This window comes from Larimichthys crocea, chromosome XVIII (genome assembly GCF_000972845.2).
Source record: "Larimichthys crocea isolate SSNF chromosome XVIII, L_crocea_2.0, whole genome shotgun sequence".
NCBI classification, from domain to species: domain Eukaryota; kingdom Metazoa; phylum Chordata; class Actinopteri; family Sciaenidae; genus Larimichthys; species Larimichthys crocea.
Window position 1 is genome coordinate 3320149 of NC_040028.1, and position 19849 is coordinate 3339997.

General features: G+C 41.3%; 1 protein-coding gene across 2 annotated transcripts in view; it reads right to left on the reverse strand.

Moving 5' to 3' along the window:
• kalrna (kalirin RhoGEF kinase a) overlaps positions 1-19849 on the reverse strand; it is a 121863-nt gene that overhangs the window by 26694 nt on the left and 75320 nt on the right. For both annotated transcript variants that reach the window (XM_027290819.1, XM_019277068.2), the window contains exons 39-40: positions 9706-9784; positions 9311-9478 (exon numbers count right to left, since the gene is read on the reverse strand). In XM_027290819.1, the coding sequence (XP_027146620.1) occupies positions 9311-9478; positions 9706-9784 (247 nt within the window). The remainder of the gene's footprint in view (positions 1-9310; positions 9479-9705; positions 9785-19849) is intronic.

A 19849-nucleotide genomic window follows, 5' to 3' on the forward strand; every position in this document is an offset into this window, starting at 1 on the left:
TTGTCCTTGGCAATGTCATTCTACATGAAATATAATGCTAGACTGTCATTCTTCAACTGTACTCCCAGGTTTGGATTTCAGCCTCCACTGTATGCGTTCCTGGTAGCAATTTTCTGACATAGTGTGACAGCCTGGATTCCCCTTTACACAACAACAACTTTCTTTCTACTGCATGGCACCAGACAGACAAGGTTATTTAAGAGGCCGTAAAAAGGTTTAAAATTTGACAGTGGTTCTCACTAGTCAACTGAGGTCTAATGTTCATTTAAAAAATGATAGTTAGGAGGGGGGGGGGCAGTACGCGGCGTTAGTACTCTGGGTTAGGACTGAATAGTATGTACTAGACTACAGCAGAGTCACACTGACGGCCAAAGTCAGGTGAGACCAAACAAGGAAGCTTTTGTTCTGCAGCTGACAGAAAGACAGACCGTCTACTGTTAAAATCCCCATCACTCACTATCTTTAATCACACACATGCACACACGCGGGCACACACACATCTGACGTCCAGTCAGTAGATACTAAACCAGCAGACTAAATGCGACAGAACAGACTTTTTGTGTCGCTCCCTTTCTCTCGTGCTCTCACACACTTGGTTTCACTCTGTAATTACACCACACACACACACACACATTTTGTCCATGAATGGTCGTATTGACAAGAGAGTATTAAAACTCAGACTGACTAAACTCAACACACACACACACACACACACACACACACACAGATAAGGACTCTTCTTTGAGTACCTGTCTTTGTGTTTTGTCTTGTATGGCAGAAGCTTTTTGAAGTAGCTGCTGTGTTTCTGCCACAAGCGCCAAGTAAGACAGGGAATAAAGCCACCAGCTGTTCCAGTGTCAGCATCCAACTCTGCTGGTCATGCCACATGTGGGACTCAGGATTAGGATGAAGCTGTTCAGCCCAAACTTTGTTTTCTCTTTTAATTGTTTCAAAGTGATTTTTATCTGGTTATTTTTTAATGATTAATAACATGTGTTTCCTGCTGAGGGAGGACTGTGGTGGATAATAACTACCTCTGTTCTCCGTCCTTCGTACTTTTTTTTGCTAATGACAGGAAAAAGACAGCAATGTGGCAAGATGACATTCCCTTCATACCTCACTTTTATTGTGTCTCTCGTGTATCGCATACTTCTCGTATGTGACCTGTCGCAAAACTATTTAGATGAAATCACAATGGTTTCTGCTTCCGATGCATCCAGAGCATCCAAACAGATTAAATTAGCTTTAATTAAGTCTTCAGCAGCACTGTGAGATTACAGAATAATACAAATAGGTTGCATAAGATCCTGCTGCATGGCAATGTAACACACACACACACACACACACATATCCATAAAGACATGTTTTAGCTCTGACTGGAGAACACTTCAGTATCTTTCTTGTCTTTACAGTCTTTGTCTGTGTAATTGATTTGTTTCTTTCTTTCTGACACACACTATCAACCTGCACTTTGTCCTAAAAGCAACACCAGAATCATTTCCAGTCATATCCAGCAGCTAACAGGTGACAGGGCCATATTTAGACAAAGTCTGGCTCTTTAACAAAACATTTAATAACCTAATATAGTTAGCTGTTGTTATTGTGACTGATGTAATGGCAGTTCACATCATGATCAGGTCATATTTTTTTTTAGCATATCTTTAAAGTGAAGAGACAACTCTTTCAGGAGGAATCCTTGAGGTCAGAACAGATACTTTGTGACAGTCAGTTAGTTCCCCTTCATGGGAACTTGGAGACATTGCTCACTGCTCCTCTAAACTGGAATTGAAAGATGTTACAGTTAACTGATTTCTGACAAACGTAGAAATAGAAAGTTGAACTGAAGCTAAGAGAAGGCAGAAAGGGCTATCCTTCCCTTACTGCCAGGTCACTACCTTAGGGGAATTATTTACCATGAGTTTGTGTGTCGTAACATGTAGTTGAGTATATTCCAGGGTATGGCAGCTGGGTTTGTGCCGTCACTGCTCGGTCATCGACCCTATCTTCACCTCTCTTATTTCAGGTGCACAACACTTGTCGTGGATATTTAATAAAAGTTACCTACAAACCTCTTTATAGAAAATTAAAACTCAAAATGAAGTCTAGCTTTTGGAAAAAAATCTAAACGGTCATCTCACTTCACTGCTGCCAGTGCTGCCACTGTTAAATAAGAAGTATGAGAGTCTGAGCTGCAGACTGAACACACTGAATCACAGTTGATGAAGCAGTGGAGTGAAGACTTAGCTAATGCTGTCTCTCTGTCCATTATATCTGCAATCAGTGTGTGTGTGTGTGTGTGCTTCAGGGTCAGAGCAGTTTCCTGCCCATCTTCATGGGTAATGGATGGGACGCAAGATCCCTTTACACCCCAGTTAATCACTCTGCCACTGTGTGAGTAAGGAAGTGCTTCTATGTGCGCATCGTCATCATCATCAACAACAACAACAAATGGCTCTCTCCTTCCTCATATCAAATAGACAGAATGCTTCTCTCGCTCCTTCAGTTCATATGCATACAGATGGGCGTCGAGCATTATAGAAACAAGTCCTACCAGTTGAGCTTTGATGCTGAAATGATGTTGTAACCTTAATACAATTTGCTTTACATAGGATTGGTTATGTGGAAATGCTCTGACATTATGGGGGCAGGTTTTCACAGAGGTACTGATCTGAGTTTGAGAATGTGAAAATATTGCCACTGTTCATCACATGTGTACAGTCTCTAACATGAAGATCAGTGGCTCTGAAACCAAAGTCCACAAAGCTGAGTTAACCTTTAGCTAACCACAGTGGAATGCACATACATGTGCCCTTAAAAGGTACATTGATTTTCAGCTATTGGCTTACTCAAAACTCTACAGTTGACAGTGTTGTGTAGACTGGAGTTAAGCCAGGGTGATAGTCAACACAATAAAACCACTTCAAAAATTCAGCCTACTACAGTGCATTGATTGGTTGACAGTTTGTACAATTGATGGGTTGGCCTGAACTAAGAGCTCTCTTCACTCTATTCAACTTCACTCTGTGGCCTTCCTTTCCATCAAAGTTCAATGTGTTTTGAATTTCTATCTAAAGTTCCTCCAACAAGAAATTTCTGTCAGGTGACTTGAATAAAAGCAGAACAAGCCATTCCAAGATAATCCACATGACTCTGGTGGTCTGAGGGTTGTGCGTTAAAATCCCACGCAAACCTGACATACCTTATTTATTTCATCACTGACAATTTCCACTGTTCCGCAAAAAGAAAGACATACCAGGCTGATGGGATAAATGATGAATCTGTAAAGCATATTGAGAAAATTGATTGCAATGACATTTCTAGCAGTTGTAAACTCAACCGGACACAGCAGATGGCCATGCACCACCAAATTGTTCCTTGCCACTGTCACCAAGTGCTTGCCATGGTGGGAATTGTTGGGTCTCAGTAAATAATATTACAAAGAGTATGGTCTAGATCTGCTGTATATGGGAAGTTTCATGAGATTCTGTTATGATTTGGTGCTATATAAACCAAACTGAATTGGTAATTGCTAAATTACTTCATACAAATTTCCATGTTATTTGGTGAACTGACTTAAGCCTCCTGTACATAATGGTTTTCATATCGACTCAGCTATGTACCATTTTTCTAAAATAAGTAGTAAGTCAACAAACAAATGACCAAATTATTTGTTTGTGCTGTTTGAAATTAACCAAAATACAAATATAAATTATGATTTCTTTGCCGCAACGTAAAAAAATGTTGCAATACAGCATCTTACCTAAAGACACTTCTAGATTGTAACCTTGATTTGCGAAAATTTTGCTAGATTTGTACATGTCATTTCCTAACGCAGGGCTTTGCAGTTTTCTGTGAGAAAGCTGCTGTTTGTGTCACGTGTGAAAGCGAGACTAAACCAAACTGTGAGATCCCCTTAAGACAGACACAGAACAGCTCTTTTGCTGAAGTACTGTTCTTGATAGTTTTCCGTATCGTATATTAGACGATAATATCAGTATCATAAAATGATAAGAAAGTCAAAGTAACATTGCTACTGGATCCACGGTGGAGGAGTTAGTTCTAAAAACTGGGGGCGGCTTCAGTGTGGAAGTGGTTTAAATAAAAAAAAAACAAGTTTAGATGTACAACAAACCACAGAGATAGGCAAAAAGCGCACGTCTTATTTTGGCAGAGACACCCGGCTGAGTATCAGAAAAGTTCAATTTGAGTCAAAAATCATTTTCAGTATTTTGTCATATGGTCAAGAATATCAACGTTGCAGAAATATCCTGAAATATGGTGCATATGGTGATTTTAAGACCATACCCCAAACCTACACATGACTGTATGGCATTTCCTTACTTTTACAGTCAATAGTCATTGCCATCAGATTTCTAAGTGTTAAATGGTGACAGACATGTTCAGACAGAGAAATGGTCATGAACCAGCCAAACAGCTCTGAATGAAACCGTGCACAAACCACAGTGTCTGTCTAGAACTGGGACATTCATAAAATGACAAAGATTCCTTTGCAGTAAGCATAAATCCTTTGATTTGGGCTATGTCACAACCTGCTACACACCCACACATACAAACACACACACACACAAACGCACGCCTAGTGCAGTGGCTGACTGAACTGCAGGAAAACAGATTGCTCAATCTATGTGTCACTCCCATTAGCCGCCCGCCTCGCTGTGTGTGTCACATAACTTCCCGTTTCACAGTTCATTTTCAATTCAAATTAATTTCCAGTGACAGCCAAAAAAAAAAAAGGTAGATCAAAAAGAATAGGGATTTCTCTCTGTCTCGCACACACCTCTCAGCTGAGTTGTGTATAAAAGTGCTGGCAGCCATTCGAACCTTCGAATACAGAAATAAAACTTCCTAACTTGTAAAGCATGTAACACAAACACACTCGCAGTAACACACACATTCATAAACACCTGCTTTCACATGAGCTTCACACACACACACACACACACACACACACACACACACACACACACACACACACACACACACAGTCTTATGTCTCTACATCTCGTCCCACCTGTGCCATTGTAGCAGCAGCAGCAGCAGCGGGCGAGGATCCATCCACAGCAACGCCGGCCTCGCTTCATCCTCGCTCACACACACATTCTACACTCGCACCTCTCCTCTCTCTTTCTCTCCCACAAACACACACATACACACACTCACTCACTTAGACAGACACACCTCTTTCTGGCTGTCTGAGCCTAACACTAACCAGTCGACTATCATTACCGGACTGACTGGGAGAGTGTGTGTGCACCAAAAGTCCACATTGCTGAGAGGAGAGAAAGAGAGAGAAAGAGAGAGAGAGAGAGGGAGAGAGAGCAAATGAGGTAGTAGAAGGAGGAGATGGAGGAGGAGCCTAAACACACACACAAACACAGACATAGACACACACACACACACACATAGTTGTCTTTCTTTCTCAGACAAAGTGGTTGAGTTCCCTCCCTCCCTCCCATACACATTCAGTTCTCTGGAACAGAAGTCAGTGTTAATTATTGTGGAGGGCTACATCCCCATTGTGTGAGAACAGGGACTCAGGTTCCAACAGTGTGTGTGTGTGTGGCTCTGAGTGTGTGTCACAGAGAGAATTGACACAGTGAATGCGTGTCTGAAGCTCTTTTACTTTGTAACTTTGACTGCTTCGTCTATCTGTTGAAGAGACAGCTTTACAGCATTCTGCAGCACCGGCCCTCTTTCTGTTATTTCAAATATGGCAGAACCTTTGCTGACGGTGCTTAACCTCGCAAGATTCCACCGTGCAAGGCTTCAAGCTATGAACTTGTGTCTGAGCCAAAGTGGTTCAGACAAACCAGATCCGACTGGCTTTGGTTAAAGTTTGACATGCGATATGATTTATTTTATTTTTTTTCTGGATTCATACCGTAAGATGTTGGCATGAAAAAAAAAAAAGAACAATCAGGATGTCATGGGGTGTTTGTTCTGCCCTGCACCATTCAAGGAAAACTTTTAAACTACAAACTGGTTCACTATTGACACACTATGTAACAGTTTATCAAGGTTTATAGTTTTATGTGCACAAGAGGTGACAGATATTTCACAGTTCAGGCACAGGAATGACAGAATTATGAGTTATTCCTCAAAACACACTCAACATGTTTACTCATCAGAAGATCTCTGTTAGCCCAATGTTGTTTAATTCGAGTGCGACGTTTTAGTTGTTTCGTGTTTAAAACATATCTTGCTGCTTGTCTTACTAAAAGAAAATATCTATTCATGTTTATTTAATCAGGCCAATGCTCAGCATCTGAAGGAGCAATGGACTGTAAAATACTCCCCCCAGCCCCATGTGTGTGCACCTTGATGATCACTGCAGCAGCAGGTAAGACAACACACATGCACTTAGCCTAGATAAAGTGCTTTCCAGCAGCTCTGTTCCCCCTGCAGTGTCCCAATTTAAACACCATGTACTTCTACTACATACAGGAAACAGTACTTAAGTACTGCAGCTCTGACTACACAGCCTGACACAGCGGCAGATAACGATCCTCATTTCTTTTCACGGCGACTACAGACTCATAGCAAAAAGGATTAACTTGGTTAAAGACAAGCGAGAAGGCAAGAACGAAGACAACCTAAAGTACAGTGCGACTCTCGGTCGCATCTATTATGACTACAATCATGGAGGTCCTGATAAAGTTAGAGCTCCTCATTCAATGTTTAAGTGATTTCGAAACTCCATTTTTCAGTTGAGTAAACTTTTCTTTCAGTGTCTTCGTAGTGTTTTAGGACAAGGAGACCTACTTTACGGAACAGTCACAAGACCCAAGACACACACACTGACCTAGACACACACACACACAGACAGACACAGACATAGAGACACACAGACACACACAGGAGACAGGGCAGACGGAGTGAAGGGAATGGCTTGAAGCTTGAAAGAACTCAGCAGAACTTTATATCCAGGTCAATTCATTAGAAGCAGCTCTTTAGGGTTAATTAACAGTTTGACTCTTTCATTAACGGACAGAGCAGTAGTTAATTAAATACCCATCAGCCTCTGGTCACTTCACTGTTGAGTAAGCAATCTAATTTTTGCATTCCCACCTTCAAACAACTATGGTTTGAAGCCAATATAAATGAGGTGTTCAAGTGTCTGCATTGGGATCAGTTGAAATTTGTGAGGCTGTTCAAGGCTTTTTGTTATTTGTCTGGTGACATGTTTGCAGATGTTCGGTGAAGAACGGGATGACTTTGTGTGTGACGCAGCGGCATAAAGTCTTAGATCTGCCTGCTGGATCCAAAAGTAAAACAAATGAAGATGAAGTGCTGCACTGTGTCTCTAAAGTATCTGTTCTGTTTGATCGGACTCTAATATCACCAGAAACCTTTAATCGATGCTGCATCTGAAGCCATTTCCTTTCACACCACAACTCCTTTGACTCCATGCCCATAACACGACATCTATTCTTGACCCATTCTCTCTACCGGTTCACATGAAAAAGCCATGACAAGCGGCATTCCTCTGTGTGGGCGGCCGCTGTGGATGGACCAACAAATGACTGTGTTGGCTTCCAGGAAACCTCACATCAATAAATTACAAAAAATAAGATTTTATCATAACTAAAGTTAACATAAACCGCAGATGACTTATTAGTTAGTAGACAGTGTAAATTAATCATCATAACTGTAAATGTGTCATGTCTATGTTGAATTAGAACGGAAATAACATCCCACACAAGTCAATTTACTGTTACACTGAAGCCACCTACAGTGCACGTACAGTGTGTGTGCGCGTTTATTTCCCTATATCGGCTGCTGATGTCTGATTTGCATCTCTCTACAGAAACAAAACGTCCATTTTCATTTCCAAGAGCAGAAAACACACCCTGGCTGCGGCAGGCAAATCAGCTGATCTCACACTATGTGTGTGTTTGTGATGAATCTCCCACACACACACACACACACACACACACACAAATCTCCTCCATGGTGGTTATAACCTTTGGTCCTTATAAGTGGGCAGCAGGAAGGATAGTTATATTAGGAACACAAACAGTAACAGCATTTGTGTGTGTGTAAGTCTAAATTTATGGTCGGTGTGTTCAAAGTTTGGCATTTAAAAAGCCATGATAAGAAGATGGGAGTATGTGTGTGTGTGTGTGTGTGTGTGTGTGTGTGTCCCAAAAAAACAACAACCTATAATTCACTGCCATGAAACCAGCTCATCTTTGTGCATCCTCTTCACTGTCATGAGCACAATCTAATAACAACAAGAAGTAAAAAAAAAAGTGCAGGGACACACAGCTACATGTCGCCCCCTGTAGGACAGAACCAAAACACTCTGATCTGTGTGTGTGTGTGTGTGTGTTTGTGTCTGTGTGTGTGCTTGTGTGACCTCCGCAGTTGAAGGAGTAACCAGAGCAACTGTCCCATGTCACGTAGTTTCTTCTATGTCTGTCATGTTCTAGTTCTGTCCGCCAGTAACCACGGTAACCATGAAGAACGAGACAGTGTCCTTTTGGAATTTATTGACTTGTTTCGGAGCAGCTGGCATTTTATGCCGGAGATGCTCTGGTTTGAATCAAACCCAGACTTGGCCGGTAGTCGACAGTGAAATACCCAGCAGCAGCATCTTGTGCTCGCACCAACAGGACAACACTTGGAGGGATCTACAAGTTTTGCAATGTACCAGAAACAACAAAAGGCAAAACATTTCAGTTTTTTTTCGCTAACATTTCCAAAACTTTGTTCTAAATTGTGGCCAGAGGAAACACCCTGTTTAGGGATGGTCTATTAAATCCATCTGGAAGATGATAAAGATCATCTGCTTCATCGCTCGTCCTCAAATCACACATACGTATATCATGATTACTTAACATTTGGTTTGGTTTGAGGAGCGTTGTACAGGTTTCACCTACATCTATATTGTAATGTCCATATCTGACCAATAGAGGTCAATACAGATCTGATTAGCTGAAGTGACCTGAGGGCATATTTATTTGACTGCCTGCAAGGAGGGTCAGCTGAACTCATGGGCTTCCATAACTATACTGTATAATGATGTAGAGCAGTGTCACTTCTTACACTGAGTTCTAAATCTATGCTAAAAACAGTGTGTTGTTCAAACTGTGTCTGTCTTATGTGTGAAATTGTGTCTGTGGAGTTTCTTTGTGTGCATATCATTCACTTTATCTTCATTCTGCTTGTGGGAGCAAAGCTGAGCCAATCCAATAGCTTTGAGAAAGAGAAATTAAACTCTGCATTCAGACCAGGGAAATGAGAAGGTCAAACCCGGTCATCAGGACTTCAGGTTTGTTCTTCCTACCTTTCCCCGAGCCGAAGAAGCAGTCCATTTCCACGCTGGAACGCGAGTGGGACACGCAGAGTGTGGAGCTGGGAACCAGTCCCTCCTGTGGTGGGCTGCGGTCGGTGGTTCGGACCAGACACCAACCGGGCCGCTCGCTCGGCCGCTCCAACAGCTCCACCGTCTGGCCTGGAGAGCAGAGCGAACAGGTAAAAATGTTGTATTGTTGTTCCAAAGTAAGAGTCTCTTTAACTTATAACATGCAAATTTCCTTTCAGCCCAATTTAACCAAAACAACTAAACCGAAATGAAATCAACAATCAAATTCAGCAGGTTTCATCTGAAACCAAAATGCCTATGGTCAACAGGCAGATCCACATTAAAGTGTGTGTACAGGACAGATGAGTTTCTCTTACCGGTGCTGACAGACATCTCTGTGCTGCATCCTGCTGTGAAGTCCTGAAGGACCACTGTCAACTCACAACCACCAGAGAGCTGCAAACAGAGAGATGGCATGTTTGAGACTTCTCGAAACATCACAAGTAAAACAATGACAACTTTTGTTCTTTGTCTGTGTGTGTGTGTGAGAGAAGGCAAACTACACAAAATAAAAAACAGCCGCAAAGAATCTGCTGCATGGTTCATGGTAGAAGAGGAGAAAATTAATCCAGCCCTGGCTCTGTGTTTGCACAGTAAACAGGGAATATTTCCAACTTGTACTTGATATTCTGCAGAGGTTAAAATGTGACATTACTCTTGAAGCCACTAGGCAAACTTTAATTTTTTTTTTTTAATCTAAAGATGAGAAACTGCAGCAGCTTCAGTTGGGTGTTTGCACACTTAAATTATATGCAGCCTTGAGGAATATGAAGACATGTTTTCCTGACTTCTCAAACTAACACTAAACTTAACAAAACAGAGAAAGATCTAGACTGAATATGCAGAAAGGCTGCAAAATGTCAGCCACGGCAAATGACTGTTGCTGCCACGCAGTGTAAACATGAACCGTCTCTTAACCTGGAAATGATTTGACTTCACTTTCGTAGAAAGACAACAGTGGAGCAGAAACAGATGGAAATTCACACAAATACATGTTTGTCAGGACTAAGGTAAACTGTGAGATCACAGCTGTCGAGGCGATGATTACATTTGTCAGAATTATATGAAGCTTGATCCAATTCTGACGCTCTGTAACTCATAATCCGGTTTCTTCTGTCAACACACACCCAAAAAGATGCATATTTATGTCCATTTGAGCAACAACTTGCAGATGCACCGTGCCTGGAGACTTGGCTTCAGATCCTGGGTATTTCTCGATAATACTCATGAATAAAAAAAACAAAAAAAAAAAACAAACAACAAAAGTTAAATGTATCTTTATAGCTGTCTGTGAAGGTTCCCAGTCATCCAGGTAACCTTTCTTTAAAAAGGTTAAGTTTGGGGCAACTGGACATTTCGCCTCTCATCCAAGAAGCTTCTTCATTTCTGATTGGCTGACTGAGAGTCTGTGGATTTGTACTAGGAAAGCTCGTAGATCTGCCCATTGTTCAACTGACATCTCATTAGAAACAAGCAAAACCGGCAGAAAATGTGTTCATTTAGTTTCTCCAAAAGTGTGATGAACAATTAAATAATCTTTCAGTGTCCTAAAGTGTTAACATTGGGCGGTGAAGATTGTAAAATGATGAATGGACTGTACTTAAAGAGCGCCTTTCTGGTCAGGTCTTCTGACCACTCAAGGTACTTTTACACTCCATATCACATTCACCCATTTATACACGCCAACGCCTGCTCGTCACATGCACGCACCGATGGTGTGGAATTCAGGAGCAATTTAAAGTTCAGTGTCTCGCTCAATGACACTCGGGGACGGGTTATCGAACCACAGATCATCTGACTAGTGAGCAACCCACTCTACCTCCTGAGCCACAGCCTCCGGGATTGTTCAGCTGTTAGACATGTAAAACAGCTGAGATGTACTGATCTCCCATTAAATTGAAACGCCATACAGTATAAGTCAAAGTCACAATACATCACTAAATGTACACAGTGAAACAACAACAGCACACACACACACGTATATATAATGTGGGACACAAGGTAGAAGCTCTCTGGGAAAAACAGCCCAAAAGCAAACACACTGATAAAGCTTCTTGAACTGAACTGACCTCGCCTAGTGTGTACTGTAGAAACATACTGTCAGCTGATGACCTGAGGGCTGTGTATACTTACTGTGGAGTGTATCAACTAGTGAAGCCAGACATATCACCTGGATCTGTCCCATGTTGCTGCTGATGTATTACAGAGCCGGGATCTTTTTGATCTGCTGCTCGCCTGCAGGCAGCAACACAACCAATCTGAGCTGGTGTTCAGATAGAGAAGTCAGTGGGGCTAATTGCTATGGTGAATGAGCACAAGATAAATCAATGCATAATGGCACAGAAGTGGCTTAGAAAAGATAATGTTTCTTCTCTTCCTCCGTCCGCCTCGTCTGCTTCACACTCACTGTCTTGGAAAATGTCAGGGACAGAGAAGAGTGTGTGTGTGTGTGTGTGTGTGTGTGTGTGTGCGTGCGCGCGTGCGCACAGCAGGCGCTCTTTGCCAGGCTAAAGATCGCCTAGCAACAAGGAACCCTGTTTCCATAAAGGTGGAGGTGAATTTATACCTGGACAGATGGCCACACACACCCACAGTGTCAAAAGACCCTGCAGTTGTTTTCACTTATTCTGGCTGATTAGATCTCCGGTCAGCTTGAAGGCTGAGCTATGTTTGGAGTTATGATGTCACCAAACTCCATGGAACTATCAGGAATTAAATTCGCTCCATTTGGCTGCGCCGACATGCTGCATGTTAAGTAGTGGCACGGCTGTGGGAAAGATGCTAAAATAGAGCGCAGGCAGCTTACGTGCATATTTACTGCAACGCAACATAGTCCGCCCCCCCTCATCATTGTTGTTGTGTCACATACAGGTTGTCCACAGCTGACTGTGCAGCCTCTAATCAGACTAAATAAGAAAGACCTGCTGGGGTGGACTGTGACTGTGCAACAGCTGACCTGACTGGCATCAGCAGCACTACATTTTAAAATTGCTCACCAGGCTGGCGCACACACGATTAAACATATGCGGGCGCAGCATTTTAACTTTAGATGGCAATGCGTATCATTACCATTACCGGCTTTACCTAGGTTTTCTGCTCTGCTCTCATCCACTAACATGAGATCTGATTCGTTCGAGAAGCGGTGGAGTGATTTCCAAAGTCTAGTCAGCTTCACATAAGGCAACATGTCCCTCTGCGGGTGTAAAAAGAATAAAAGTCAACTATTAATCAAACATTTTCACAACAACTAAAAACAAAGCTCTGATTCCAACCTGCTAATATGCTGAGATAAGTTTTCTGCCACCACTATAATCTGACAGTCCTGTTTCTGTTTGTGTCTGTGTGTGTGCGTGTGTGTGCGTGTGTGAGGGTGTGTCATGCAGTCATATGACCCATTTATGTGTACTGAAAACACACACAGATGCACAAACCAGCTTGTGACGGTCATATGTTAAGAGCAGAGGAAGACAGCCTCAAGCAGAACAAACATGCTTCACTTTATCCATCAGCGAACGAATAGGACCTGCTGAGATCAGGACATGTCATGTCACTCACTGGATAATAACTTTGTCAATAACAGATTCATGTTGGAAATGAAATCTGTTCACTTCATTACTGTACCATGTCAAAACACTGCTCTCCATGTTGACATCGCACACACCAGAGACTGTCATGTACACATTCCTTACTGAGGTAACAGACACAGTGGATGTCTGCTTTGAAACAGAAACTAGAAAAGCACCAGTATATCTTCATATCAATATATAGTTAATGATACAATTAAATTAAATGCATTTAAAAAGAAAACTACTAAAATACAATACCAGAAACCTGATTCAATGAGCAGTGTGTACTTAAAGCACATATTTCAGATGTCTATGAATAGTTAGTGGTTCCACCAGTGTCCCCTCTAAACATTTCAGACACCATTTAAATAACAATTCGAGGCCCAAAGAGGAAACACATTAATCTGCTCACAACTCTCCAAATTTATCTTGTTACCCTTTAAAGGGGGCACGGCCCAGAGGCCAGGAACCAGTGAACTACTAAACTGGGTACATGATAGATGTAACTAGCTGCACCTGGACCAGCCACAACAGGTAATCTGATAATCTAACATATGGTCAAGTGTCAGAAACAGAAGATACTGAGTGCACTTTAATTGTAATGGAGTAATTTTACATTGCTGTCTTGGTACTTTTTCTTAATTTTATGTACTAAGAATAAATAAATGAATTATACCTTGTTTAATGTGATGCATTTTCTCTGGAAACAGTTCAGTATGAGACCAGACACAATTGGTTAGAACTTTAGTCTCACTCATGTCTATCCTTTTAAAACAAGCACAGGTAATAAAAAAAGATGTCTAATAAAGCAGATGAATATTATACAGACTAAATACATGGCAAGTAAAGATGAAAATAAATGAATAAAGTCACTCTCACACACACACACACACACACACACAGGCTTCTGAACACGTCTAAGAACTCTATTAGCTGCCAGGGACTATCCACACATAAACCACATGTGTGCTTATGTGTGCAATATTTTTCATCGGCAGGGACCACCGACCCTGCCTCAGTGGAATTAGTCTCATATGTAACTCATTTGCAATATTTACATTCACTGGCAACATTTTGTTCCAGTCTATGAAGTGAGTGCCACATTCTGACTTTAGTAGTGGAAAATCAAGGTTCATGTTCTGTCTTATAAGTCAGATTTGACTTTTTCAGTATTAAACAAAGAGCACGAAACGATTAATGTGTTTTATGGTCATATCTTGGCAACTCAGAAGTGAATCTTTAGGGAAAACCATTGAAAAATGTTGCCAGTTGACACTTTGCAATTTTAATAAAAATAGGATAAAAAAAATAAAATAAAATATTAACAAAGATAAAAAAATAAACATAACATAAGAGAGCAGTATAACATTGTTTTCTGTAACTAAGAATGAATGATGTGTTGGCTAGTCCTTGTTAACGTCATTTTCAGTTTAACAATGTCTGTGAGCTGGAAAATCAAGCATGGTTTGCTTGTCAAATCTGAATTTACTGCTTAAAAAATGACAGATTCTGCAGAGTATTATTATTAAAGTATTATCATAAAAACACAAATCACTGACTACATCTTTTTCTACAATGAGCACTTTTACATCAGGTCATGGAACCCATGTAAAAGTCTGGATAGTGGGTGCCTTCAAACAAACTTCTGTGTGTGTCGCTGTTCTGAGGAACGCATACTGTAATAACATGGTGAATGTCATAAAGACGGATTTTTTGTAAAAAGCTATTAGGATGTCTTTCCATTTGCTAGATCCACAGTAAGTAGAGCTCGAGCTCAGTCAACAAACTCCACCAGAACCATACATCATGGAAACACAAAGCAGAGCAGCCACAGTATTACCTTCCATATGTTCACAGAGCCAGAACAGACACCTACAGTGTACAGCAACACTCTAATGTACAAGCATGTCTTGTACACACACAATCTTACAGTGATGTTAAGAATTTCTGGTTTCTGTTAATGACAGTACAGTGAATTTCTTTGAGGACATTTAAGAACATCACCTGCGCTTTAGGAAACATGGATCATTTAAACAGTTTCACTATACTATAACAAATTAAGAAAAATTACTGATAGATCAATTTCAGGTTATATAACAAGTTAACAGTAAGAACTATGAACTGGTGTTTGTTGTTTGTTTGCACAGGAGCAAAACAGTATCACCAGAAACCAGTCCAACCGGCTGAGCATCATTTAAAAGAGTTTAAAAAAGTAAAGAAACCAGACTAAAAAGTTCAGCTGGGGTTTATCATTTCTGAGTCTTGCACAGGGTGTAGTGTAACCAATAAGAATGCCTGTTGCAGCACCCTCTGTTTATGAAGAACTGATTTCTACAGGATCTTGTTCACGAGGAAAGTGATGGAAAGGTCAGTTGGTGCGGCATCAGCAGTAATGCAGGCACCGTACCTGACTGTCCTGGCGAAGATGGAGCTGAGGAAAACTTTTGATCTACGTTCCAACATATTAACAGATATGAGGATCACGGATACAAGCAGCCAAAATGAGTTCCCTTCATAGGTTGTCTGGGCTCAGCCCTAGAGATTGGGGTGGAAAACTGCTGGGTAGAGGGAACTATCTTCTGGATTACTTTGTCTAACCTGCTGCCACTGTGGCCGAGCTCTGGATGAGTAAGAAAGTAGATCGATTGATCAATGATCAATGATATTATTGCCAAGAACAATAAAAAACACCACCGAACACCACAGAAATCCTCGAATGTTGGACAATTTCGTTGCAGGAAGAAACTCAGCAGACTAACATCAACTCTATATTGCTAATGGTGGTTAATTCGCCAATCCGCAGCTGGATTTTCCAAGAGCTTTTGATGAATTGTCAAAACAGTGACGTGCAAACAACTGAAGATAATGTCCATTAACAAATTCAGGAGTATCGGGCCATTCACAGATTATCAAATGACTACAATCTGTCAGTTTTTCCTGTCAACACTGCACAGAGTCATATTAAAATCAGACTCTTTCTAAGGTTAATCTTTGACAAACATGTGAGGCGTTTGTTACTGTTAGCAGTCTGCAGTGTGGACGCAGCATAGTGTAATTAGTCAGCAAAATGACAGCATGAGAGTCCAAATCTAGGATGAAATGCAGTGACATTCAAATTTCAGAACAATCGCATTGCACAAAAAGTTAAATGCCACAGCGAGTCCAGGAGTGTGTTTACACCGTTTATCCAGCGTTTCTGCTCTGTAATCTGAATTAAAACAGAGTCTGGACGCTCACATTTCATATATCCTGTCTCCCTGTGGCAGCTAATGGCCCGTTTCCTGTCTGTCTGTCTGTCTGCTTGGCACATACACACCCCGTTTAACCATTAACCTCCTCCATTACACACACAGACACACGCTAAGTGGAAGTCAACAGTACGTATGATCAGGATTAGTATCTGAATCAGTGACCAAACCTCAACAGGAACCAACGACACACAGCAAACACAGACCGTCTCTCTTTACATTCTTCATCAAAACAGCATAATCTGCACATGAAGGCTGATTTTTACAACATAAAAAAGTGAAAAATCACACACAAGACACTTTTCCAGTGATATAAAAAAAATCCGGTCAAAACAAGAGTATACAAAGTATACCGTTTTATTTTGTCTATGACAGTATACGAAAAGGTGCAAGTGGATAATTCCGATTCACTCGTTTATTGAGCTCAAGTAGCTTTTTTCCTTTAACACTCATGCGACTCAAGTCATGACAGACGTAATGTAATGCAAGATCACACAAACATTCGGGATCACTCCTAATAGCTGCGTTTCTTCCAGACACACAGCCTTGTAGTAACATGACTAACTAGTATTTAAGTGTGCAGGTTTAGCTGCCAGCAGTTTGTACTCACTCTGCTGCTCTCTTTGAACAGTTTAAAGCTCATCCACTTTGGCATGTCGACCTCTTCTCGTCTGTCTCCCTCTCTCTCTGTGGCTCTCTCTGACTTTGACAACTCCCTCGTTTGTGCCTTTGCCACACACACAAACACGCCCTCACACTGTCTGTCTCTCTCCCTCTCTCTCTCTGAACAAACAGTCGTTTGATGGGAATGGTTTGGTGTGTGTGTGTGTGTGTGTGTGTGTGTGTGTGTGTGTGTGGGTCAGTGTGTTCACATTTCTCCCACTCTGTGGAAGTGTATGTGTGTGAGACACAAAAGTCATATGACCAGCAGATGGCTACTGTACCGGTTCAGTCTGAACCTGACACTGAATGCATTTGATTCATGAGAACACACACATGTAAACAATTGCCCGCCAGTGTCACAGTGTTGTAGCTGTACGCTGTAACACCAGCGAGAATATAAAGTACATCTTCACCTCGAGATGACACAATGCTCCGAGTCACCCTTAAAAAACCACTACGGTGCATAATCACTGATCAGAACAAAGTCAAAGTTGTCATATCAATATTACTTTTTAGTATGTTTATTTGAATCTAGCACGAGTTTATATTTAGTCGTGACAGTTACACAAAATCCAGCTGTGAAAGTGGTGGCGGTAAAGAGGAATAAATGAAAACGTTCCGGTCGATACATGTGGGGACAAACCGGTCAGGGTTTCCGACTTTAGCTAAAGAGATGGGCCAGGGAGATTCCCTACTAATGTGGCCTGTGTCCAACTGTACAATTACTTTTAAACACTCTCATGTGACAGCAATGGCAAATGTGTCACATGTAAAGTTTAATGGAAATTAACTTCTCCTTGATTTACACTATGTGATATTAAAAAAACTTTGTAAACCACGGGGGAAAGAATGGCTGTAATTCTTAATGGTAGAGGTCTGTCTGGTACAAAATTGTTTTAAAGTTGTATTTTACCCACTTCAAGGAAAACATTTGATTATTACACACACACACACACACACACACACACCGTGCTCATAGTTCTGTTCTTCATTTGGAAAAAGGACCGAATGACAAGAAGCCGTCAAACAAAGAGTTAATCTGGGACTGACTTTTAGTCACTGGCAAGAGCTTCATGAAATAAAAGGCTGAACGTCAGACGCCGAGCTGGGCTTCTTGCTGTTAGACTAATAAGTAATATTATCTGGCTGCTATGTCTTGTTTTTTTGCTCTGTTTGGCTGTTAGCACTCAACAGTGGTATTTCACTCTGATACTGGGTTTAATGCTGCTTGAATTTTGAAAGTCCATAGTGGCTCTGTACGGTTTGGTATTGATGCTTTATGTGCCCTACAGGAGTGTAGTGTTACAGCTCACAGAAAAAAACAAAACAAAAAAACACACATTTTTACTCCAACTGAAGACAGAGGCTAAAATAAGTGTTTGTCCTCTGACCTACGGGACTGCGGTTAAACTATGAGGTTGTCAGCCACTGGAACGGCACTTTAAATAACAGACAGCCACAGACTCAACCATAGCTGACTCACTGCACCAAAAAAAACGTCACAGGAAAGACATATTCCACGCAACGTCACAGAAGTGATATATTTAACACAATGTTACAGAACTGGTTAAAACCTCAGTATGTCAGCAATACATCACAAAGCTGACATGTCCTGAATCACATCATGTGCTGAGAGAAGTCCTCGTGTATTTAGACACACAACAAGACCTCATATCTAAACAACAAGAAAGAGAGGTTGTCTGCGCCTTCTAACATTACCCTATGACTGGTTCAGAAATGTCTGCCATCTTTAAGGTTTAGGTCTGGTTCCTGCTCTGTTTAGGGAAGGGTGGGAGGTTAGGGAAAGGTTGCCCTCATGGATGAAAACAATGTGGAATTTTGGGAGGAAAAAGGTCACAAACCATGGTCTCCAATGTCAAAACTCAAACTTTGTATGTGCTACTTCCACCATTGCTAATTAGAGAGGACAGTCATTACTCACCTCATCACAAGAGGTCACTTGACAGGAAAATGGAAAACACAGGTTGTTTTAAGTGTATACTATCAGTGCTGTTGTTTTTCCAATGAGGAAACATCAGCTCCTGACTTTCAGATTTAGATCGGTGTTGAGAGAACACTAACTGGAGTTCTCTGATTGTCGGCGCAAAGATCAGGACAAATGAATGAACTGTGCTCTGTCCAAAAATATATATATGATAAGGGCTGCTCTGTACTCATGCTATGCAAGATAAAATGGTCCGACTTCAGTCCGACGGAAGTTAAAGGTTAACCTGCTTCTCAGACTAAGAGGTTTAGAGGAAGAACAGCCAGGTGAAGGAGACGGAAAGAAAAGGCAAGAGGCAAACAGAAAAACTCTGCAGAGGCGAAGAGAAAAATAGGAGGGGGGAAAAGAAATGGAGCCAGTCGTCACATAAAACTCCTCCAAAAACCACCAGAAACAGTAGCTTCCCACCCTGTCTATACACACACACACACACACATATATACACAGCCTTTTTAGTTCCAGACAGCCAGTGGAACATCTGACTAGGCCAATGTTGGGTTGTTATTATAGTATATGGGAGAGAGGGAGAGAGACAGACAGGCAGAGAGGCATGGAGAGAGATATGTATAAAAATTCACGAAGTGAGAGAGAATCGAGGGCTGGATCGCAAACGGAGCAACTAACTGTTGGACGTGGATCTTCCCAGTGATGGATTGCCAAAGGTGAAAAAGAGAGAAAATGGAGCAGAGGTGTATAAATAAAGGAAGAGAATATAGAGCATTCAAACTAATAAACATATTCAACCAGACTCTGTACCGGCACACACATTTACTCTCCTACAGCCTGATCACAGCCAAGAGTCATGCAGTCAATAACCTACACCATTACATATTATAAAGGTCTTGAGATAAAGATTTGGCAGCCTAGTGACAACAATTCTAAATCATTACATTATAGAAATTCATTAATTTAGTCATTTCGTTTTAATACAGTGTCAACAATATCAGTGCGTGAAGCTCACCCTCCTCTTTGCAGTGCA